Below are 26371 nucleotides of genomic sequence, written 5' to 3' on the forward strand. Positions count from 1 at the left end.
AACAAAGAGGGGGCTCTCTATGTAAGGTATTTCTTGTACATTGAAGCTATTATCTGATGGTGCATCTGAACACAAGCCTTTCTCAAACATCCCTTTATCACTTCTACACTTCCGGGCTTGTCATGGCAACTGGTCAAAGACATTGGGGCAATACTCTGAAAGCATCACACAAGTGTTTCCTTCCCCTCTGCCCCCCTTTGTATGTTTTCTAGGATCATTTCTAATGTAAATATGCCATGATTTCATCAGAAAAACTTTATCAGCAGCCTGTTACGCCAAAGCCAACACCCTTATCTGTAGACCCAGCTCTAAACTCCAGTAAAGCTACTTCCTGACACTTTAATAAACCCCCTTGAGTTCAGTCCTTTTATTTTTTACTACCCTACTGTTTTACTACCTTCCTTTGAACATGTGCCCAATCAAGTACTAAATTTGAGGACAGGAACTCCATTTGACAACAGAAGCCTCGACTACAGAGCTACTAAATCTGATTTGTACAAATGAACCCATCACACCCCACCCAAAATCACCAACACAACATTTTGAACATGTTAAATTTTATTAAAAATATTTAACATTATACAAATATTCCAATACAGTTATGGTACCTGAACGCTGTACCAAAAGTATGATTTTTATTAAACTGATTTAAATGGTCTTGCATATGTCCCTATTTTAATATTCTCACATTACTATATGCATATCAGCAATGTAATGGTTGCAGGAGCTTTCAGCTCAATTATAGAAACAGCCTTCTAACATAGTACGAAACATCGTAATAGGAGTCGTCAAAGTACATTTCTACCTATGCTATTGAACAGACTACAGAAGTCCCTTCTGACTAACCGTCATATATGAGAAATCAAGATAAACAACGTTCATGGGATCCTGACAAAGTTACTACACAAAAATGAAAGCCCTTATTTATATTTAAGGAATGTTACGTTTCCTTCCACAATGCCTCCTTCTTTTCTGGTCCCATGAAATGTATTTTATTGTTAGTGTATAAAAGCCCAACGAATTAGCACTTTATTTTCCTTAACTTACATGAACTGCTCAGAACTACTAGAGTTTTCCTACTACTTACTATAAACTTCCCAAGGAGCACATCACTAAGTGAAATCTTTTCAGTTCTATACTCTGATCTTTTCTATTACTAATACATGCATAAAACGTGTCAAAAGAGAACAAGTACCTTAACATAATGACACAGTCACTAAAATTCTTAAAAGTATTTCACCGTGGTGATGTGACGTTCAGCTACTCTACAGCAAGCTTACAGACAAGGGCTTACATTCGTAACACCGATTAGCGTATGTCTAACACCTAGGGGATTCAGCCTGGACTGGTACACCCAACCAACAAGGCAGGCATAAGAATACTGAGGAGGTTCTTCAGACATGAAAATCCAAAACTACTTTTAATCAGTGCTTATATGTTATATTACATTTTTATATGGCATGGTAAGAAATGCCTAATGATTAAATTTAATTTTCTCAATTTATACTTTACCATCATGGAATCCCCTACTGAGTTTGAAAGATTTTAATGTTTAGCAATAATCTAAAAATTGGCTCAATTCTACCAATATCTACTAAGCCCATCAGCTGTCCTGGGTTTCAGATGAAACACAGTTGTTGATTAAATTGTGTTCCTGCTATGTTCAAGGTCCTAACATTTCACCTATGTATTTTCCTCTTGCCCCATGTTACACTGTATCACTGAATCAACTATTTTTCAAATCGCTAAAACTTTTAAGGTTCATCTTACAATGTTAAAAACAAACTGCTTTATGTTTAAACCCTAGATTTTCTCAACATCTTCCTATTTTTATTAATGTCAGTGTGCAGTAAACATCTCTTAAGATGCATTGTATGTTAATATACCCAAATAAAAATGTAAATGTAATGAGATACTAGAGGGATTGAAATCACAGTAAAATAAGCAAATTTACTGTCTCTCCAAGAGACATTATTTAGTCTATCTTGCAAATTGTCTATCCTGGTCACTTAAAATATACCGAGTATTTCATTACTTCATACTTGTAGGCCGTTCCTGCTCATCTACCAATCTGAGAATAAAGAGCAAGCACTTATTATATGTTCCTATTAAGAACAGAATTAAAGTATTATTTTTCTATAAGGCCAACATAAATGCCCACTTATAGGATATGGGCATTCTCCCACTTAATGCCCCACTACTGATCAGGAAAAAAAAAAAAAAATAGGAAAAAAAAAAGTTCTTACCAACAATTCCACTGGTTATCGTCCCCAGCGAACCCCACCTAGCAAGTCGACATCATGACATGTCAGGTCAGGGCAGCCTCAACCTCGCTTCCCTGATAGTCAGGTGATAAAAGGAAGGAGTTAAAACAGGAAAAGTACACTTGCAGATTTCTGGATAACATCTGAAAATGATTAAAAAAACAAAAACAAAACAAAAAACCCAGAGCTTCTGGTAACCTCTAAATAAATAAATATGTATATATATATATATACTTATGTACATTTAAAATAAAAAAACAACATCTACAAAGATTAACAGTAACTACTTCAAATTAAATATTTACATTTAAATTACTGACCCAAACATTATGTAAGCAGTATTTTTAAAGCTTGGTGTTTACATTTGAAAAATAAAAACTAATCAGCAAACTTCTAATGCAAAAGTAAACATGTATGGTTAAAATGTATTTGTCATTCTGGATTCGCTAGGCAGTCACCCAATCATGGCTTACTCAGAACAACTAAGTTAACAGAAGCTCTCATTCTTAGAGAAACATAAACACACTTATAAGTCCAGTGCGCTCTTTCTATAAGGCTTTTTCATGGCTCCTTACTTAAAAGACTCCACATAATAAAGGATATCACTAATGTTAACATTTCTTCCACATACTTTGGTTTTCTTTAAGATTACTGGATAGCTCAGTGTAAGAAAATTCTCTTTGGAAAATCAAAACAGCAAATTTTAACATAATTAGAAGTCTTTTATCATCGACAATAAGCCTTATAGCAAGTATTTACTGGAAGCGTTTGGTTTTACAAATAATACACAATTAATAAAATGTAGGTATGATTATCCAAATGGGCAGGAGGCAAATGATGTAATGAGTTTCAAGAATATTATATGGCTTTACACTAGGAATGGAATTTTATATCCCTTCTCTTTTGGAATTTAAAATATATATACTTTATTTTGATGCATGCTGACCTTTTTAAAAAAGAGGGTTGGCCTAAGTCGGATTTCAAAGTCAAATGAGAGAAAAATTATTTACTAACAGAAAGCATTGGGCTTTCTTATGCAGAATAACCTCAGTAACTATGAAAACTGAAAAATCATTATGCTGAACTCTTGTTTAAAAAAATTAACTACAGAACCATAGTAACTTCATTTCCATATCAACTGACCAAATAAACTTGGATTTATTAGAAATCTGGCAACTTATTAGAACATTTTTGCTTTTTAAAAATTAAAACACCGTCATATAAATACATACATTTAAGCAACTGCTATAAATGAGTGATCAAATAAAAATTAGCATTCCATTATGGGGAAGGGGTATATTTATGCCAATCTCAGGAGGGTTCCTACAAAGAAGTCTATCTCAATATAAAGTAAATATTTCCTAACAAGCTAATAAATTAAACCAAATGAATTAGGTTGGAGGGGAAAAAAACATGGCAGGAGTGCAGAAAATCAATTTCCCAGAACTCAAAATTTGTGCCAATTAAAAAAACAAAACAAAAAACCCTAATGCAAACCTGGAATAAAGACCTCCCTCAGTTGACATTTTTCAGATTTATATATTAGAATATTAGATTTTTTTTAATTATTAGATTTTTGTGAAAAGTTAAGCTCTGAATCTATTTTTTTCTGAATGCTGTTACAACGTTTACAAGGTTATCAACAAGGGAAAAGCTCTCGAGTGAGATTTAATGTTTATAAAGTTACATTTTACTGCTAAGTAAAATAGACACAAAAAGCCTATTAAGCAGTATTAGAGGAACATTTCTATAAATATAGTTAGTTGGTGAGAATAAAATTTAATTTGCAATTAAAGAAAAGGATTTAAATACGGAACACAAGTTTTGTTCTTATGTTTTTTGCCAGGGTTTATATTTTAAAATGAGTGGGGAAAGCACAGTAAGTTACTTTCAGAATTACTTCTATGCCAAGTCCTAATTTTCTTCATGACAACTTTATGGCTGGTACCGTATAATTTTTAAAAAATACAAACAACTCAAGTTTTATTTGTAGACACCCTTTCTTCTTTCCAAGAAAAATCATTAGGGTTTTATTCAAGTCTAATTTAGATTTAAAATTATAGCCTCAAGCTGTATTTCAAAGTTTAAGAGCAGTATTTAAAGAATGTTTGGTGTCTTTATTTTCATACATGGGCATTAAAAAAACCCAAACGACTGGATCTAAGCCTTATCAGATACCCATGTTGACCTGAAACTACTGTAAGGCGAACTACAGAATTCCTTCATTAGTTTATAAACACAAAACAGGACTATTAATAAGGCCGGTTAACTTACTGTAGTATGTAGGAAGTGCACTTTTAAGGAGAAATAAGATATACTGACTTTCATCAGTAAATACTAATTTTCTTACTCAAAATCAAGAAGCCATGAAATCCAAAATATAATCTATCCAAACTCGCAAACAATTAAGTGGCTTGTGATTTTGAAATCTCATACTGCTGTTATAATAGACACCAAAAAGGAACAAGACACAAAGTGTGTTTTTTTTTTTTAACTATTTCCCAACGGCCTTTTATAATTTAAAAACATTTAGACCCACCTAAGAACAAAACAAAAGGGAAAATTTGGCAGTAATTTGAAAAGTGATCCAGACTTTTCTGCACTGTAAAGTTTGGATTCTTTTGTTCCTCTTATTCTCAAGTAAAAAGGTCATTACCATAACTTAGAATTTCTAAAGGAAAACAGGGAAAGAGATGTTATGACTTGGCCAACAAAAACTTTAGCCATTAGAGATAGTAAAAAAAAAAAAAGTGTTAACAGAAAGTCGTAAGAATGTTTTACTAGATATTTTTAATCCTCTCTAATAAGGCATATGTGTTTCTCAAAGCAAACTTACATAGCAATAGAAAATTATATGCCTAAACAAGTAACTAAAGTGGTAGTCCCAATCACATACACTAAAACTGAGTTTAGTCCGCAGTGCAATTGACGCCACAGTACTAACATTTTTTCCTGTTACATACATTCACTTTTCCAGCAAATAAGGTCTTCAGTCAACAAATTATCCTTTACAGAAAGAATGTGGGTCAAAATAAATTGCAGTCTGCTTTCTTAAGCCCACTGTATTTAACGCATATTATCCAGTGCCTGCCAAGAATGTTCAAAAGCCTTTGAACCTGTTTTATAAAAATAAAGGATAAATTTTCAAAATTAGATGAGACTATGAGAGAACACCAATCAATAAAGTGCTATTTGGAATAAATACTAGAATTTAGACTATTCCTCAGTCTGAGAGCCACAATACATATTGGAATAGACAAGAAATTTTGCATGAATTTGATCACTCACATAGGCAGTTATAGTTTGAAAACAATATTCCTTGCAAGGATTACGAATAAAATAATGTTTTAGGACACAATTGAATTTGAAATAGGTGATGTTTTGAATAGATTTTTGAGTTTTATTGAAATCTTACATGAACAAGAAATTGGAAATACAATCACATCAAAGAACAAATTGTCACGGCTTTGACGTTTAAGCCAAACAAATTTTGTAGGGCAGATTTCAAAAAGGTGTGAAGTTATAACAATTTAAAAACACAGTTAACCTACTTCTAGGAATGCAAAACATACAATCATAGGTTATTTTCAATACAAGAAAACTTAAATTTGTTTGCTTTAATTTCTTAAAACTACTAAGACAAAGCACTAGCTTGTATTTTTATTTACAGCATACTCCATACTCCTATGTAATCTATCTCAAATCCAAAAAATGAAACTGTCCAAAACCAAAGGTTCTGCAAAATCATGATTTAACAGTGTGCTCAGCTTGTTTTGAAGCTAAAATGAAGCCTGAAACGATAAAAGCGTTGTAATCCCCAGAATAAGGGAACTCTGCAAGCCCAATAATGTCCAAGAGCATTTATGAAAAGAGGAAAAAAATAAAAAGACTTGAATATATACACAATAGTGATTTCTTCAGCCCAATACAAATGGCAGCAAATTGCTACTTAAAGATGAAACAGTTAAGCCAATTTTTTTTTTGAAGAATGTAGTAGATCTAGAGCCAATCGTCTTGCCAATATCATTTTCAAGCCCTCACTTGTCTATTTCCACTGTTGCCCATAGGTATCCTGATAAAATTCCTGGTTGTCATTATTGTAACCATAGTTACCGGAATAGTCACCACCTTGCTGAAGCGGCTGCTGAGCGATGGGTTGGGAACCCCAGTTCTGTTGGTTGTTGGTCTGACGGCGCTTGGAATCAGGTTGGTTGTACCCATCTGCCTTTCTCTTGCCTCCTACATTGCCCCCACGATTGCCCCGAGCTCCACGGGAACCACGGCCTCTCTGCTGTTGTGCAGGACCCCCTCTGCCACCCCTAGAGCCTCTTGGTGGTCCCAAAGGTGCCCCCCTCTGCGAATAGCCAGCTCTACCTCTTGGAGGTGGTGCTCCCCGCCCCCTTGGTGGTGGTGGAGCACCTCGCCCTCCCCTTCCTCCTCCTCTTCCTCTTACTGCATAGCCATCATCATAGCCGTAGTAGGGATCTTCATAGCCTCCACGATAGTCGTGATAATCATAACCATAGTAATCATCATAGTAATCTTCATAGCCATAGTAATCTGGAGGGTAGCCATATCCACCTCTCCCCCCACCACGACCTCGACCTCTAATTGGAGGTGGCATGCGAGGAGGAGGGTGATAGTAATAATCTTCATACCTAACGATGGAGGGAAAGGAGAAAAAAAATTAGTTTACTTCAAGACTCTTCCTGCTTTTGTTTTATTAACCTAATCTCCGCTATCAAGGTATTCTGTGTTCAAAGATGTATTTATTAAAATGCAGACTCACGCAGTGCTTCTGGAGGCCTGTCTAGCAGCTTGGCGTTCTTTCCTTTTCTTGTCTGGTGGCTTGGCTAAGACTATTTCAATTTCTTCCCCTTCTATTTCTTTGCCATTCATTTCATCCATGGCCTATACAAAATTTAAAAAGTAAATTTATTTTACAATTAACGGTACTTTAAAATATAACTTCATAAACATATCTGCGCCAATTTATACACTAACAAAAAATTTAGTTAAGTATTTTAATTAGCAAAAGATGAACGTAGCAACAAAGTAAAAAACGACAAAGAAAGTACATGTGACCCTAGCTAGTAGCTCAATTGGTTAAAACGTCGTCCCTATACGTCAGTTCTGATTCCCAGTCAGGGCACATACAAGAGACAACCAATGAATGCATAAATAAGTGGAACAAATCAACTTTTTCTTCTCTCTCCCCCCACCCCCTTCCTTCTCTCTCTCTTATATCAAAACTACATTAAGAACAAAACTAATGCCCTACTATTAGATTTAAACAGGTAAAAGAGCTGCCTATTGCGGTTCCTTAATCCCAAATTACTAACTCTTCAAGTTTAGCCATATCAAAGAAGCAAATCCACATATGGGGAAATGCCATTATCACAACCTTTTCAGAATTCACATTTTAAAATAAACATATGGTATTCAACACATAGGTTTTACACTGTTCTTCCATAAAAATTGTAAGAATTTGAAACACAAACGAAGTTACTGAATGAGGTGAGCAGAGAAATGCAACATGAAATTGACCAAAAACAAACCAAAAAACACCCCCCACATACACACAGAAAAAAACAACAACAAAGAAACAAAAACGAAATAAAAAACCACCCTAGGTTTTCTTCGTAACACTTAACCTAGAACATGCTTTGCCTAAAAAGTTAAAAACATGAGCCCAGAAAAAGCCTGGCCTAATGAGAGCCTCAAGTACTCACCTAGAAGGCAGTAATCAAAAGCACACTATGCTCAGTCCTTTGTTTTCATTGTGCTGCCTAACAGCCTCTGCCATACTTCAAAGGTTCAGATCACTTGGCAACAAAAATATTACCTCCTCACCACAGCTTTTCTATTTCCCTTTACAACCTTTCCTTCTCTGGGCATATATAAATGCTCTATCTATAAAGAACACTTAGTGACTTACATGTATCCAGACAAAGATTAAATCCATCCTTTTCTAGACACTAATTTTCTCCCTTTACCACCTTATCCTTTGGTTACTTTAGCTGAAGAAACTATATGAGGCTATAGAAGCTTCCTGGTATAAACCAAAGAATAGAGCATCTACTCTTACCTGGCCATATTGAAGAATATGATTCCCAGTTGCTAAGCTGAACATTTTGTAATTTCATAGATTTCTTTGACAAACCACCCTACTAGTTCTTACAAAACCATTTATTAATACCAACTGAATCAAAGGACTATTTAGAAGGTATAAATGTATTAATTAACAGTGTTCGTACCATTGGCAATTTCAGAAAGCATACATTAAAATTCTGTACTAAGCTATGACTTTGTATAAGCAATACTGTCTGATTAATAGCTGCCATCAAAAAGCAAACCAATGAATTCTAACTAGTCAAGGATTCTTCTGGAAGGCACATCTAAAAGCAGTACCCTGGGCAAGAAAAACTGCTCAACCAAGAAGTGGCGCCATTCCACCAACAGAACGTGTAGAAAAAGAACCAAGCCTTAGTCACTGATTGGGATCCATCTCCCCAATAAAAAAAAAGTGCTTTAATTAGTGTCGCCCCCCCCCCCCCCCCGCCACACCACTCCCACACTACTGCCAAAGGAGAGAGAACAAAAGGAAAAAGAAACTGGAAATTTCACCCATCAAAAATGGTACTGATCCATTATTAACAGAAAGCAGCAGAGCATACTTTTCTCATTACTATAATGAAAGAATTAACTACTTTTTGCAAGAAATATCTCTAATAATGATTAAAACCAGCAAAACATACTCAATACAATTACAATTCTAAAATGACTAAAGACAGGCAAAGCCATGAAGAACCAACCATTCTCTCAGAACAGCTACTGAATTAAATATGCAGTTACTGTATGAAAAGTCACGTACACTACTCAAACTCTTTCAAAGGTCCACAAACCAAAGTAAACAAAGTAACTATAATACGTTCATTACCTGTTTAGTATTTATAGCAGCTAATTACTATACCTTGTAATAGTCCAAGCATTATGCTATCAAAGCTTAGACTTAGCCAGACTGGTCAGGGCAGTAATAATCAGGCTTTGAAATAGGGAGTCTTCCCTGTTACACTACTTCCACTTCACAAAGATTATTAAAGAAAAGTTCCAGTGTTTGGTAAAGCTGAAAACCAGTATTGTTTCCGTTTTTAAAGGCACTTTATATGTTTGCCAAGTTTTAACAACAGAATTCAAATATCGATATTAATAAAGTTTCAAAATTTCTACCTTAACAGCAGCTCCTCTGTCTTCAAAATGAACAAATGCATAATCTTTCAACTTCTTCACCCTTTCAAGTTTTCCAAATTCAGAAAATGACTTTTCCAGTATTTCTTCTGTCACTGTAGTAGCCAAGTTTCTCACAAATAAAACTTTCACCTAAAACAACAAACATACAAAACTGGCATTAGCTAGTCAATTTTAGCTGGCCTTACAATAAAGTTCTTCTTCCTATCTTCATGGCATAGACTTTTTCCCTCTAAAACATTGAGTGCTGAAAGTACTATCACAGAAGGTATAAAACCACCAGCAAATGATTCTGACTAGTTACCAATTTAGATAAATATTGATTTTTTTCTCCTGTCCTATCACGAAAGTTTTTTGTTTTTCTCCTCCTAGAATTGGAGAGGCTGATTCTGAAGTTTATATAAAAAAATAAACAAGCAAGAATAGCCAGGAAAAAAACAAAATTTAGAGATCAGCCCTTCCAGATATAACCGTAACACTTAAAATCATTGAATTTGGTTAATGATAAAAACTACATAGTATCTCTGAAAAAAAAAAAAAAAGCAAAGAAAACAAAACAAAGTAAAAGAATATTAAAAAAAAAAAAAAAAAAAAAAAAAGGCTAGATCCACATCTCATACTACACACCAGGATAAACTCCAAATAGACCCGGGGCGGGGGGTGATGGTAGGGAAGGGGAAACAAAGTATTGGAAGAAAAAACGTTTTATAAATACCACTGGGGAAGACTTTGTGACTGGAACAAAGGAGTTATACCACGAGTGGCCCTTAAACATAGTAAAAACTTAAACTCATGTACACCAGAAAAGAAAAGTCTTAATGGCTTTGAGATGCCATTATGTTATCAAACTGGCAAAATCCAAAAGTTTAACCATTTGCTCACTATTTTGAGGATGAAAAAAAATAGACCTCTTATATTTTGCTAGTAAAACCGTCCACCTCCCAAAGAAGGGAATATGGTAATCTTAGTAATAACCAATGCATTTAATCCTATGACACACAATTCTATCCCTAGGAATCTATCCTACAAATATATCTGCACTTGTTATCAACTGACATGACACAAGCTTATTCATTACAGAAATAACCTGAAAGATAACAACCCAATGACCAGCTGCTTGAATATACTATGGTACATCCACAGAATGGAATGTTATGTAACCACAAACCACGAGGAAGAGATCTAAGAGCCAACATGGAGAAATTGCCAGGATACATGTTGGTAATACACTTTTTTTCACCTCAGAAATAGGAATCCCACTTACAGGCAATGTGACAGGCAAGTACTGTCATAGTTTAATTGGCAATATTTTGTAATTTCTTAGTGGTACATATAATAACAGAAATACCTTCATTAGGGTTTTATGAAATAGGATGGTAAATAAAACAAATATAAATCAGTGAAAAGGTTAAATTACCAGCAACCATCTGGGTAAAAAGCAGAGAAAGTAACACTATATACTCATATTTGCCTGTATTTGCCCAAGGAAACACTAAAGGATAAATCAGAGGCTACTAAAACTGGATGCCTATAAGGACCAAGGGGGGATATGGGACTAGGGGTAGAAGTGGGGCTTCTTTATCTATAACTTTCTATAAAATTTTGATTTCTGAGCTAAGGAAATATGTTACCCTATTCAAACAAAAAACTAATATATTCACTGAGCAAACTGCTGCCTGAGGTTAAGAGCTATATGAATAAAAATGATTTGGGGTGAAGATCTTAATTCAATGGATGAAAAACATTTTCCACCTCTACCTGTACCCCTTTATTTTTCTCAGTGTGGTCAATTCTGAAAGTATAACTACATCAGACAGGGCTCTACTGATTTTCTTTGTCTTTTTTTAACTCAACATAGTTTTTTTGTTTTTTTTTTTTAGATAAAACTGTAACATACTATATAAAAATTACTTGCTAAAATTGTGTTAAGAAAAATACATTTAGGCCCTTAGATTCTGTTTGACTTTAAACTGACCCAACTTGGCAAAGGATCTTCAATAAATTTTAACAGTGAAAGAGTCAAGTAACAGAAGAAGCTTTACTCTGTGTAAACTCCCCTCTCATTTGAAAAAATTAAAGGAGTCTGTATTACCCAATTAAGTTTATTCAACTGGTATTGTTCGAGTTTATAGAGGTTGTCTATTTATTCTAAAACTTGTTTCTGATGCAGGAAGAATAGTTACTAGAATAAAATCTTGAGATTTTCTAACCCTATAAAGAGATTTAGGATAAATTTCAATCTGAAAGGTTACCAGAGATATATGAAAAGTGGTTGATAAGCAGATTAGTAGCTATACTTTAGATTTCCTGGGGATTTGGTTCCCCTCTTATAATGTGTAATACATCTATCATGCTACTTTTAAATAAATGTCTTTATAGGATAAGCACTGTAGGCTACACTCAGTTTCTACAAGGCAGATTCAAAGTTGTAAGGGTTCCAGATATTTATGCAATCCTAATAAAATAGATGACATTCAAATTCAAAAAGTTTGTCCAAAGTCACAACTGGATTAGAAGAACATGTGAAACTGATATCAAGCTAGTAAAAAACCAGAGCTATTTAAATTCCCAGTCCCTTTCCTTGACACCATCTATTCAAGGAATATGTTAAAAAGATACTGACAACACATCTGAGAGCCTCTGGTTTGTTCTCAATGGATCTTCTCTGCTTAATACAAAGATATTTTTTGCCTACAAAAATTTTATCATACTAATATAAACTGGGGCTCTCCTCCAAAGTAATCAGAGTGAGGACTGTCTCCTCAGAACCCAGAGTAAGAAAAGACTTCTCATTCAGAAGAATCCAATCACTAATTCATGGCCATCCACAGAGTTGCTGCCTCCCTGAGAAAAGGCACATATCAAAATACTCAAAAACTCACTCAAGGCAGCAGAGATGCAACTCTGATGTGTCCTTTCAATCTCAGGGCTCAACTGAAGAAAACCCTGAGAATTCATGAGAAACCCTGAGAAACCCTGAGGATTCATGGCTCCATCAGTTACCAGGCAAAGATCTTGGCAATGCAAATACCGGGCACAGAGGAAAACGAGGCTGCTCTGTAGGACTTGCTACGCGTATTTTGCCATTACCATTTAACAGCAAACATGATGACCCCTTATTTTCTTCACAGGGATAATACCCAAAGTAAGCTTGGTAATTAAAAAAAAGAAAAACTTTTTTAAAACAAGAGAAAAAAATAGCTATAAATCTAAATAAAATGATTCATGGTCATTTAATAAAAGTCATGCTATGGTCAATGAAGATTGTAATTCGTAATCTCCAAAACTTTACCTGTCTTTAGTAAGACCTTGTCTTTTTTTCTTTTTAAATCTCTGTACTCCTCCTAATCCCAGCACTAAGCAAATTCTCAGTGTGTATAAAAATACTTAATGGAAGAGATTTCATTTCAGCTAATGGTTAATGGCAGTTCCTGGACACCAAGACAGGCTGTAAGTTTGGTGTTAAAGCAGGTCCTTGCCTAAATAGTTAAGATCAAGAGCTTAATTTATATTATAAAACTAAAAACTTTAAGCTTAATTCTGAGTATAAAATTTAAATGATGAGCACACCACCACCGCAAGCAAATGCATTTACCTTAGCCATGACTTCTGGGTCCGGTTCTTCCACAGGGTCAGCCCATTCAACTGTAACTACATTTCCCCATACTTTTACTTTTCCGCTCATCAGCCGGCGTCTGGCTTGTGCTGCTGACTTGTGATCCTCATATTCAAGGAAGCAGAACCCCCGATTCTTCTTTTTGTCATCGGGTTGATGATAGAGAATAACGTCCACCAAACCCTCTGTTAAACCAACAGCCAGATATATAAGCCAAAAGCATCCACCACACATCTAGTGATTAGGCAGACCTAAATCCACTTGTCGAAAGGCAAAAAATAACTGAGGAAGCCTCCAAATGATTCACTAATTACCTAAGACAATTAAATCGGCATTATTAGATATGAGATTTAAGACAGGATTTTAATGTTCCCTTTTAATTTTAGGGGTCTTGAAGATACAGCCATAAACAAACAGGTACAACTACTGCATTTTGACATAACATTCTACAGTGTTTCAAGGTTTGACACAACCTTATAATTTATGAAAACACTACCAAGAAACTTAAAAAATCAAATTATTGATATAAATGCAAGAGAACTAACATTAGACAAATAATCATGACTAAAAAGTTCCTTAGATGTAACTTAAAAGTTTGTTTTTACCAAGAATGAAAATAACTGCTAAATATAGGGATTCTTCTGGTCTTAGTCCTATGCCCTCACCTTTCCATATATGTTCTTTCTAGGTAACACAGCTAGTTTCTACTCTTAAGTACTATCTTTATCCTTGGCCTGCCTGGTGCGGCTCAGCGGACTGAGTGCTGGCCTGTGAACCAAAAGGTTTGATTTCTGGTCAGGGCACATGCTTGGGTTGCCGGCCAAGTCCCCAGTTGGAGGCCTGTGAGAGGCAGCCGATCAATGTCTCTCTTGCACACTTATGTTTCTCTCCTCCTCTTTCTACCTTCCCTTCCCCTCTAAAAGTAAATAAAATCTTTTTTTTTAATTTTTATTGTTATTCAATTACAGTTGTATGCCTTTTCTCCCCATCCCTCCACCCCACCCCATAAAACCTTTTAAAAAATAAAAATACTATCTATATTTATTCTTAAGAATGTCTAGATTTTATTTCTAGCCTAGACTTAAAAGACATTTCAAATTTAACATGTCCAAAACTGCACCACCACTCCCAGTGGTCTCTCCTCTCTAGACTTCCCTATTTAACAAACAGTACCATCTCCTGGGTTTCTCAAGCCAGAAATTTAGAGACTCATTCTTGATTTCCTCCTTTATTTCATCTCCCCTATCCAATTCCAAGCCAATCTACTTTTTGCATCTCCACCGCTCAAACTTCTACCAGAACACTATGAAAGCTTTCTACTCTTTACCTCCTCTACATCATTATCCATATAGCAGTAGAAATAATAATCTATAAACATAAAACAGATGTTATTCCCTACTTATGACCTTCAAATACTTCTCATTATACGAGGTCTGTCCAGAAAAAGTCCAACCATTGTTAACATAACGAGAACGGTTTGTACGTCAATGTAACCTGGCAGCCAAGGAGAATAGACTGGAATGTGCATGTGTGAACAATGATGACTTCACTGTACTAGTCAGTGGGGGCAGTAGATGCCCTTGAGTGAACATGTGTAGCGTGTGGCATCACATTCAAAATGACTGAGCAAGTAGGGCAACAAAACTGCATTTACTTTTGTGTTAAGCTTGTACGTTCCTCCACAGAAACTACCGGGACAGTTCAGAAGGCTGCAACTACAGACAACTGGTGATTGGTAGCTTCTTCAAGACAATGCTCGCCCTGGCTGGTGTAGCTCAGCGGATTGAGGGCGAGCTGTGAACCAAAGGGTCTGTGGTTCAATAACCACTCAGGGCACATTGCCTGGGTTGCAGGCCAGGTCCCCAGTAGGGGCCAAGTGAGAGGCAACCACACACTGATGTTTCTCTCTCTCTCTCTTTCTCCCTCTCTTCTCCTCTCTCTTTATAAAATACATAACTAAAATATGTTTTTTAATTTCAAATTAATATACTCAAAAAAAAAAAAAAAAGATAATGCTCCTGCCCATACATCATATCTCCTGCAGAGTTTTTTGGCAAAACATCAAATCACCCAGGTGACTCAGCCCCCTACAGTCCAGATTTGGTGCCCTGAGACTTCTGGCTTTTCCCAAAATTAAAATCACCTTTGAAAGGGAAGAGATTTCAGACTGTCAATGAGATTCAGGAAAATACAATGGGGCAGCTGATGGCAACTGGGAGAACTGTGTGAGGGCCCAAGGTGCCTAATCTGAATGGGACCGAGGTACCATTGTCCTATGTACAATGTTTCTTGTATCTTCTTCAAGAAATATCTCCCTTTTTCATATTACATGGTTGGATACATTCTGGACAGATCTTATACATACACTAAAATCCAAACTCCTTACCTGGTCCACAAAAGCCCTGCCTATCTCACTGCATATAATTCTACTTTGTAAAAAAAATGGCCTTCGCCCTGGCTGGTGTGGCTCAGTGGATTGAGTACTAGCCTGCAAAAAAAAGCTTACCACTTATTCCCAGTCAAGGCACATGCCTGGGTTGTAGGCTGGGTTCCCAGTAGGGGGCACATGAGAGGCAATCACACATGGATGTTTCGCTCTCTCTCTCTCTCCTTCTCCCTCCCTTCCCCTCTCTATAAATAAATAAATAAAATCCTTAAAAGAATAAAAAACAAAAACAATGGCCTTCTGTTACTTTAATATACCAAGGTCATTCTTGCCTTAGAATACTGACAAGTATTGCAGTCTCAGAATGACATCCCTCGGCTCTTTGTACGCCAATCCATTCTCCTCATTGTTAATGTTGTGAATGAAATGTCACTTTACCTGAAAAGCCTTCCATAACCAACAAAACCAGGATAGTAGCTATTCTGTAGCAAAATATCCTTTATTGCTCTCTTTACACATGGTGCTTACCACAATGTGTAAATATTTTTTTGGTCTTCTCTCCTTTCCCAGAATATAAACTCTACAAGGGCAGAGAATAGATCTCTCTTATTCACCACTGTACCCCCCAGCACATAGTACAGTAACAGCACTTAATAGGCACTAGAGAAACACTTGGAATGAATGAATAAATGGACATAAAGTCAGAAATAAGCTGGCAGGTAATAAACTGATGAGGTCAAAAAATAGCACCAGTATGGGTATTAGACCGACACAATTATGACGAATAGGGGCAGTGATTACAACATGGGAATCATGGGGTGATAGAAGTCAAAAATTCCAGAGTGGTTAGAATTTGTGGCAACAAGATACAGAATGTGATCTGGACGTTGGGGAGCTAAAGGACTGGAGATGAGGTCGTCATAAAACTAGGAGGCTAGGCTTTGGATGGTTCAACCATATACATGTAAAAAGGACTAAGAGTAAGTCAATTTAGGGCAGAAAAGGATGACTGTGAGCCAGTACCAATCTTCCATTAATAAAAGACTGAAATTGAAACCAGAAAAACAATAGGTGACAGCCTGAAGGAAGGAGAAAAGATAGTATAGCTGGATGACAAAAATGTAAAGGAATAGTGGTCTATTATTTAAGGGTACAAAGTAATAGTCTAAAACAGTGGTTTTTGAATCACACCTAGCATTTAGATCTCCAACAGCATTTTAAAAAATGAAATGGAATAGAACTGACTAAATTGTGAGTAATAATGAAAATCGGGTTTCATTAAATTTTGTTTCAGTTATATATAAATGTATACAGACCTGTGAATAAAAGGTACTTCTCAATCAATTCCATGAATTTACAATTGGAAATTTTGAAAAATATAATCTAGACGGGGCAACAGGAAGAAAATAAGAATTCTCAACCCCTTGACCCTGAACGAATGTCAGGCTCTTCACTAAATGTCAGAGGGGAAAGAGCCCTCACCTGAGGAACACAGGGCAAAAGCTCTGGCAATAGTTCTGGTAAAAAGCCAAACTTCAATTAAGGTAAAGAAGTGAAGAGTACATTCCAAGATATTAAGGAAATGAGGGAACTTGCTTAGTTCAAACCACTATAAGCAAAAAGGAGGCAATTTTGACACTGGACACACATTTGAACTCTTAAATCGACAACTCCTTTTTTTTTTGTCCTTATAAAAGTACCACGGATTTCCCAAAATTAACTTCTAAATACATTTTTGTTTTACCTGTGACTTTACTGAATTCTTCCAGAATGTTTTCTTTAGTCTTATTCTTTGGAATTGATCCAACAAAAAGCCTGTTGTTTGCCACAGAAATGCATACTCCAAGGTGTTTACCCGGACGAATTTCATAGCTGTCACACTGCAAGGAAGAAAAGAACCAGACACCCCACAACCACCCCAAACTCAGGACAAGTGATCTCAATCTAAACAATTCAATACTTTCAGGTCAAACACTCCAGGCTTCATGAACTCACGAGTTCCCTCAGGCTTGCCATAATGCAAACATGTATTCTTAAAACTTGTCATAGTCAGTCCCTCATTTTAGTTTGGTTTTGTTAACCTTCACTGTTCCTCCATATTATAAATGACTGAAAGCTACTCTCACTATATTTTTAAAATTATCTTATTTTATATTTCAATTTTATCTATCTAAAAACTTTTTCCAGCCCTGGCTGGTATAACTCAGTGGACTGAGCACAGGCTGCGAATGAAAGGGTCGCTGGTTGATTCCCAGTCAGGGCACATGCCTGGATTACAGGCCAGGTCCCCAGGAGGGGCGTGTGAGAGGCAACCAAGCATTGATGTTTCTCTCCCTCTCTTTCTCCTTCCCTTCCTCTCTCTCTAAAAAAGTAAATATATAAGATAAAAAACATAAAATAATTTTTTCCCAGAGATATTTTATAAAAAGTACCTTAGAGATGAAATTGTATGTAGATAAGACATTGGCAAAATAATTATATATATAAAGAGTAACAACTATGTTTCATCAATGCAAAAGAATTTTAGAAGAACTTCACATTCTACACAAACCACAAAACTCTACATATACATACATACAAGGTTTTAAACTGCATGCCGAACACAATATTTTCAAAGTTATATAAAATGATATAAAAAGTTTTATTTAAAATCACTATATGATTTCCTTGATAAACTTTAGCTTCTCATGCTTTAACATTACTTACCCATTTATTTACTAAAAGACATGTTATTATTAAATGAAATCATCCATATGTTGCCAGAACATGGAAATAAAACTTTAAAATCTTCAAGCTAGAAGTGGGACTAATATAAAGGCAACCAATGAAACAAAAGCCTTGGTGAAAGGGACTACTGTTCTAGAAGGACTAGAACCTAAGTGAGGCCTTCAGATAGATGTCTGGCAAAAGTTTATGTCAAAAAACAATGATATTGTTATTTTAAGTTACTGAGATGGTAGTACCTTAATACAGTAGGGGTAAAGATATATTTAATTTGCAGGACTCTTGTTACTACTATTACTCATAAATACAAACAGTAGAAGAAGGCCCTACGAAAAGAAATTAACGAAATACTTGTTATAAAATAGTAAAAAAGAGAAAGATTTAAGACAGAGAAGACTAAATGACCTGGAAACAAAACTATAGAAAAGAAGAATATAAATAACTTATAGAAAATAAATAAATTGTATGATTAGGCTATGACAAAAAACAAAACATATTCAGAACCATTTCCTGAATTGGCAAGTGTCCTAAGCCTTCATTACTTTAAGAATCCTATCATAAAGTTCAACAGCAAGAACTGACATCTTTTTTTGTCTAACATCGTAAGAGAGATCTGCAGGAGACAAATATTGAAATGAAATTTTAGATACTAATCACTCTAATAATTTTTTAGAATAATGGGAGACTTTCTCAAGCATATTAATTCTTGGGTATTTGTTTTTTTACTTTTATATTCAGAAAATATAGAGCAAAGGCCACATACCAACTCAGTCAATATAAAAACATTCAGAGCAACAACTAAAGAAAATGAAACAATGTTAACTGCAAACATTTTTAATTGAGGTAATTCTCTCAAATAATGACTTGCTACACAGTAGATATCTGTTTTTTATCACATACCAGTTTAACAGCTTCCTGTGCAGCTTCCTTTCCACAGAAGGTGATAAACGCATACCCTCTGTTCTGACCAGACAGTGGATCCATCATAAGACGTAGATCCCAAATGGGACCAGCCTTTTCAAAAAGGGGCACCAACTCATCCTCATATAAATCTCTTGGTATTTTACCTACGAAGACCTGAAATAAAACATCTATATTAGAATCCAATGTAAACATTTGATTTTAGAGCTATAAAGCCTAACTGCCTTTAAAAAAAAAAAGGGAGAGTGGTTTATTTATGTATTTTTAGAGAGAGGCAAAGGGAGGGAGAAAGAGAGAGAAACATTGATCTGTTGATCAGGAACCAAACATGCAACCCAGCCATGTGCCCTGACCAGAATCTAACAGGCGACCTTTTGTGGGACGATGCCCAACTGAGCAACCCCAGTCAGGGCTAACTGCCTTTTCTTTAAGGGGGTGGGGACCAAAAGATGATTAAAAGCAGGAATGGGGACAATTTGAATCTTACAAAACTAACCCTAATTTTTATAATAATGACTTGAGTCATCAACATAAAACAATATTCTGTACTGAAATATGGAAACTGATTGATAAGAGTGCAAATTTTGGCCCTAACTGGTGTGGATCAGTGGACTGAGTGCCGGCCTGTGAATCAAAGGGTTGCCGGTTCGATTCCCAGTCAGGGTACATGCCTGGGTTGCAGGTCAGGTCCCCAGTTGGGGGTGTGTGAGAGGCAACCACACTGATGTTTTTCTCCCTCTCTTTCTCCCTCCCCTCCCCAAAATAAATAAGTAAAAAAATTTTTTAAGTGTGCAAATTTTGTACTAAAATTTGAATATTTATAATCTGTATTCCATTTTTACAAAATGGAATAAAGGGTACATATGTATCTTCATGGAAATGTCTGCATTTTTATAAAACAGTAATTGAATAAAAGATTAATGTGGTTTTCCTCAAGTCTTCTCAACTCTAAAATTTTGATTATTTAAAACTCTAGGGTGTCAATCCATCCCTAACAAAATATTACATTTTAAGGGATGAAAAAAATTCTTCACCATATTAAGATTGGGTGTTCTATTTTAATTAAAATTATATACTAGAATTAAATTATAATACACAATGATAAATTAGAATTAAATAACCAGAAACCCTCAATATTTCATACAATTTCCTTCAAGTTTCCACATCAGCAACATTAAAAGCATTTTTTTGTGTTAAGACATTTGCAATCCACACACAAAATGTTAAAAAGTAAACTAGTGTTTGCATAGTATAAATTGTGAAAACTCTTCTACATCAATGTCTCATATTCTAAAAATGACATGATTATTAACAGCAATCCAAAAGATGTCAAAGTTATACTAGATATTAAATTTCTGAAGTTGAGCTCTACAACAGTTCCTTTTCAAAAAACTCAAGATTCGCCCTGGCTGGTGTGGCTCAGTGGATTGAGTGCTGGCCTGCGAACAGCCTACAAACTGAGAGGTTGCAGGTTCTATTCCCAGTCAGGGCACATGCCTGTGTTGTGGGCCAAGTCCCCAGTTGGCAACCTGTGAGAGGCAACAGATTGAAGTATCTCTCGCACATCGATGTTTCTCTCCCTCTTTCTCCCTCCCTTCTCCTCTCTCTAAAAGTAAATAAATAAAATCTTAAAAAAACAGACTCAGATTCCCCTTCACTGCTGTCAGGTAAAACTCGAGGTCTACTGACTCTCTAACAGAATTCTCACAGAACAGCTATTCCAAATCTTCCACTTCCTTGAAGTCTCCAATTCTTATTCACTAAATGTCATTTTAAGGTCATCTGGGAAAGTTACTGGTTTCCTCTTATTTTTTCCTCTGAACCTTAACATCCTTTCTCAATATCTACTTTCACTTCTTTCCTTATACCTCAGAGAATTAGATTTACTTCCTTTCCAAGGTTACCTTTTTTTAAGAAACGATTTTATTTATATTTAGAGAGAGGGGAAGGGAGGGAGAAAGAGAGAAAAACATCTACAAGAGAAAGAGAAACATCAGTTGCCTCTCCCACGCCCCCAACTGGGGACCTGGCCCACAACCCAGGCCTGTGCCCTGGAGGGGAATCAACAAACCAGGAACCTTTCAGTTTGCAGAACTACGCCCAATCCACTGAGTCACACCAGTCAGGGCCCAAGGTTAACTTTTTAACACTAATAAATAAGCACACTGTTTGTTCACCAACTTTTTCTGGAAATAATAATAAGCCTTTTTTCCTTAAACTCTTTTATTTTCCTCAGTACATCCCTTCCTGTCAACTGGTTCTTTCCCATCTTTGAACATGCTAAATCTCCCACAACAAAACAAGATACAAACAAAAACCCTTCACTTTAGCTTATATATCTTTCCTTTCACATTTACTGTATTTTGCCGTGTGTGATGAGCGCCCATGTGTTTGTGCACATTATACACCGGATTACTCTACCCATTGTTATACCATGGAGGGTAATCCTTATATATCCATGTATAATGCACACCCTTATTTTCCCCTGAAAAATTGGTGTCCAAAAGTGCACACTATACACAGCAAAATACGGTATGTGCTTTGAACATACGGCTCATCTTTTGTTTTACTCATGCTGTTCTTCTTTTCAACACATCTATGTGCTCAGTACTGTGCAACTACAGAGAAGTAAAAATAAGACATTTAAGGCATCATGTCAATAGTAACCCTACAGAACCATCTTTCTAATGACAACCCCCTCTGAAAAACACTTGGCACCTATACTCTAACTCTCTAAAATCGACTTCTTCCTCTAACACTAAACTGTATGCCCAAATGTCAGTAACTTCTAATGACCAAAATGTCTTTCCTCAGTCTCATCATCCCTGCCTTCTCAGCAAGCATGAGCACTGGTGATTGCTACCTTCTGAAAATCCTTTTAAGTTTTCAGAACCCTCCACTAACCTGCTCTTCTTACCTTTAATTACTCTTCTATCCTTTCTGTGGTGATTCTTCTATTCTAACAATAATCTGTGTTTCCCAAAACTATGGCTCTACTATTCTTCACGGTATTTTCTCCACTCCTCAAATCTACAACTCTACAGTCATCTGCCAGATCCCCATCCCAAACAGAATTCTCTATCTCCAACTGCCTAGTTTTAAACAGTTCCTCTTGCCCTGGCTCATGTGACTCAGTTGGTTGCGACTTCACCCTATAGACCAAAAGGTCACAGGTTAGATTACCAATCAGGCACATACTCAGGTTGCAGGTTCGATCATGGATCGGGGCACGGAAGAGAAGGCAACTTAGCAATGTTTTTCTCTCTCCCCCGCAGGAGGAACGGCAGGGTAGCGAAGCAGACCACCCAACCCAGGGCCTCAGTGCAGGGAAATAAAGCCTCAAACCTCTGATTGAAAACACCTGTGGGGGCTGTGAAAACACCGGAGGTGGCAGCAGGAGAAACTCCCAGCCTCACAGGAGAGTTCATTGGAGAGACCCACAGGGGCCTGGGGGCCTAGATCGTGCACAAGCCCACCCACCCAATTGGGAATCAGCACCAGAGGGGCCCAATTTGATTGTGGATAGTGGAAGAAGTGACTGAAATCCGGCAGAGAGTGGAGCAAGCGCCATTGCTCCCTCTCGGCCCCCTCCCCCACATACAGCATCACTGTGCAGTGAGGAGCATTACCCCACCCCGGTGAACACCTAAGGTTCTGCCCCTTTACGTAACAGGCGCACCAAGACAAAAAAAAAAATGGCCCAAATGAAAGAACAGATCAAAGCTCCAGAAAAAATACAACTAAGCGATGAAGAGATAGCCAACCTATCAGATGCACAGTTCAAAACACTGGTAATCAGGATGTTCACAGAATTGGTTGAATTTGGTCACAAATTAGATGGAAAAATGAAGGCTATGCTAAGAGAAACAAAGGAAAATATACAGGGAACCAATAGTGATGGGAAGGAAACTGGGACTCAAATCAACAGTATGGACCAGAAGGAAGAAACAAACATCCAACCAGAAAAGAATGAAGAAACAAGAATTCAAAAAATGAGGAGAGGCTTAGGAACCTCCAGGGCATCTTTAAACGTTCCAACATCCGAATTATAGGGGTGCCAGAAGGAGAAGAGGAAAAACAAAAAATTGAAAACTTATTCGAACAAATAATGAAGGAGAACTTCCCTAATCTGGCAAAGGAAATAGACTTTCGGGAAGTCCAGGAAGCTCAGAGAGTCCCAAAGAAGCTGGACCCAAGGAGGAACACACCAAGGCACATCATAATTACATTAGCCAAGATGAAAGAGAAGGAGAGAATCTTAGAAGCAGCAAGAGAAAAGGACACAGTTACCTACAAAGGAGTTCCCATAAGACTGTCAGCTGATTTCTCAAAAGAGACCTTCCAGGCAAGAAGGGGCTGGAAAGAAGTATTCCAAGTCATGAAAGGCAAGGACCTACACCCAAGATTGCTCTATCCAGCAAAGCTATCATTTAGAATGGAAGGGAAGATAAAGTGCTTCTCAGATAATGTCAAGTTAAAGGAGTTCATCATCACCCAGGCCTAATTATATGAAATGTTAAAGGGATTTATCTAACAAAAAGAAGATAAAAAATATGAACAGTAAAAATGACAGCAAACTCACAGTTATTAACAACCACACCTAAAACAAAAACAAAAGCAAACTAAGCAAACAACTAGAACAGGAACAGAACCACAGAAATGGAGATCACATGGAGGGTTATCAACAGGGGAGTGGGGGGGAAGGTACAGAGAATAAGTAGCATAAATGGTAGGTAGAAAATAGACAGGGGGAGGGTAAGAATAGTATAGGAAATGTAGAAGCCAAAGAATTTGTATGTATGACCCACGGACATGAACTATAGGGGGGGAATGTGGGAGGGAGGGGGTGTGCAGGATGGAGTGGAGTGAAGGGGGTGAATTGGGACAACTGTAATAGCATTATCAATAAAGCATATTTAAAAAATTAAAAATAAAAAAATGTTTAAAAACACAAATTACATTGATTTCAAACCCTCATTTTAGTTACCTTGATCAAGTTTCTTAATCAGTGAATCTCAATATCCTCATCTGGGAATAACACCAGCAAGAGGGTGTTATTCAATCTGCATGTCAGTAGAGAACTCACAACTTGTTATTTTATTCCCAGCACTGGACGCAGTGGTTGCTCATCTTTGAACAAATGTGTAAGTGAGCATCTACCTCATACTGTTAACTTCTGCACTAACTAGATCCCATCCCTTCTTTCCTGCTCAAGGACACACAGACCAATAACAATTTTATCAATTTCCGCTTTCATATATCAATCATTTCCATCAGCACAAGTATAATTTCTCCCTTGAAATTTAAACAAAAATACAAGTGTATCTTGACTATAAACGCCTTCCAGTTATTTTCCCATTTCTCTGCTACCCTCTGTAGCAAAATTCCTCCAAAAAACCCACAAAACTTTATCTACTTGCTATCTCAAATTCCTTATCTCCTACTCTCTTCGATGTTCTCCAAATCTGACTTTTACCACTATTCCTATCAAAGTCAACTACAATCAAATATCAATTCAGTCCTCATCTTACTTGCAAAGTTTGATATAACTGACTATCATTCCATCTGTGAAAACTTTCTTAACTTGACTTCTGAGACACCACACTCCTGGTTTTTCTCTTATGTCACATTGGCTTGCTCTTCTCAATGTCCTTTGTTAGTTCCTCCTCATCTCCCCAAACTCTAAATGTTGAAGGGCTCAGGGCTCAGACCTTAGACCTTTTCTCTAAGCTACATACAACTTCCTTGGTGACCGCACCCAAACTCATGGTTTTTAAATACCACATAGATGTTTTTGTCTCCCCATATTTATAATCTCCAGCCAAAACTCTCCCCTGAATTCCAAATTCATATAAGCAACTGATCATACAACAGCTAGACTCAGAGGTCTGAGACATCTACACATAACATGTCCAGGACAGCACCACTGCTACCTTTCAATCCTGCTAATTCACTCTTCAACACAGCCTTCCTTATTTCAGTATATAGCACTCCATCCTTCCAGGTACTCAGGTCAGAAGCCTTGAAGTCATCCTTGGCTCCTTTTTCTTGTATCCCTACATCCAACCTATTGATAAATATCCATTTTCTGACCTCTTCTCACTAGCTTCAGCTATATCAACATGCATCATCATTCAACAAATGTATCAACTCTAAAATCTTTTTAGGGCCTAGCACTAAAAAAATAAAGCTACTGATAAAAGGTATCCTGACATAAGAAATATACAAGAATTGATATTAATTTTGAAATGCATTTTTTACTTATTTTATTTATTTCTAGAGAGAGGAAAGAGAGAGAATCACGTGGGAGAAAAATATTGATCAGTTGCCTCTCACACACCCCCAACTGGGGTCTTGGCCCACAACCCAGGGATGTGCCCTGACCAGGAATTGAACCTGTGTCCTTCTGGTTCCCAGGCTGGTGGTCAATCCACTGAGCCACACCAGCCAGGGCTGAAATCCATCTTTAATGTGGCTAGGCTTTCCAGCCTACTTTGGTGAAAATATTTTTATATTTGAGAATATCTTAAAACCATTCTGGGAAGTAAATTCAGCTCTATTTTTTATTACCATAATTCAATGGTGCTTCATAATTACATTATCCACCACCCAAATTTCCTCCCTACCCATTGCAAGTACATGGAAAAGCAAAGAAAGAGTACATGCAGTGGCACTATGAAAATATTTAATATATCTGACACACAACCAAGTGAGGAAGCTGAATGTCAGATTATACTACTACTCATATAACACATGTGCCTGTATCTTTTGAACCAGACAAGTTTGCCTCCTAAGCATACCTGTATTTTCAGTAAAATAATTTAATGATTGAATAATCACTTTACAGAAAGGATTCGTAAGAATGAGCTCATTGTACTCTATTATTTGAATGTTAGAAGTCCAACTTATGTATTTCCTCAGAGAATGCAACTTTATTTTAGAAGAAACATCTACAAATCTGTGGCCAACAAAGTACCCGATATTATAAATCACTGAGGTCCATAAAGAAACAGGCCATAAATACTGATTTATCTGAGAAATAAGAGATGGCCTCATTTCAAGATCAGTTTACCTTAGGACATTAAAAGAACTTAAAAAGGCTAAAACTAAACAGTATTCAAACACAAACTAGCTCTGGCTGGGTGGCTAGGTAGGTTGAGCAATCGCCCAGTACAACAAAAGGCTAGTTCCATCCCCGGTCAGAGCACACAC

The 26371-nt window shown here is 36.5% G+C and overlaps 1 protein-coding gene across 2 annotated transcripts in view; it reads right to left on the bottom strand.

Annotated features, from left to right (window-relative positions):
* Nucleotides 1-540: 540 nt before the first annotated feature.
* The window catches only part of HNRNPR (heterogeneous nuclear ribonucleoprotein R), a 37255-nt gene continuing 11424 nt past the window's right edge, over nucleotides 541-26371 (bottom strand). For both annotated transcript variants that reach the window (XM_024554360.4, XM_045190651.3), the window contains exons 6-11: nucleotides 19139-19315; nucleotides 17259-17394; nucleotides 13108-13313; nucleotides 9495-9644; nucleotides 7054-7175; nucleotides 541-6922 (exon numbers count right to left, since the gene is read on the bottom strand). In XM_024554360.4, coding sequence (XP_024410128.2) covers nucleotides 6310-6922; nucleotides 7054-7175; nucleotides 9495-9644; nucleotides 13108-13313; nucleotides 17259-17394; nucleotides 19139-19315 — 1404 coding nt within the window. In that variant the 3' untranslated portion in view covers nucleotides 541-6309. The remainder of the gene's footprint in view (nucleotides 6923-7053; nucleotides 7176-9494; nucleotides 9645-13107; nucleotides 13314-17258; nucleotides 17395-19138; nucleotides 19316-26371) is intronic.

This window comes from Desmodus rotundus, chromosome 3, assembly GCF_022682495.2.
Source record: "Desmodus rotundus isolate HL8 chromosome 3, HLdesRot8A.1, whole genome shotgun sequence".
Lineage (NCBI taxonomy): Eukaryota > Metazoa > Chordata > Mammalia > Chiroptera > Phyllostomidae > Desmodus > Desmodus rotundus.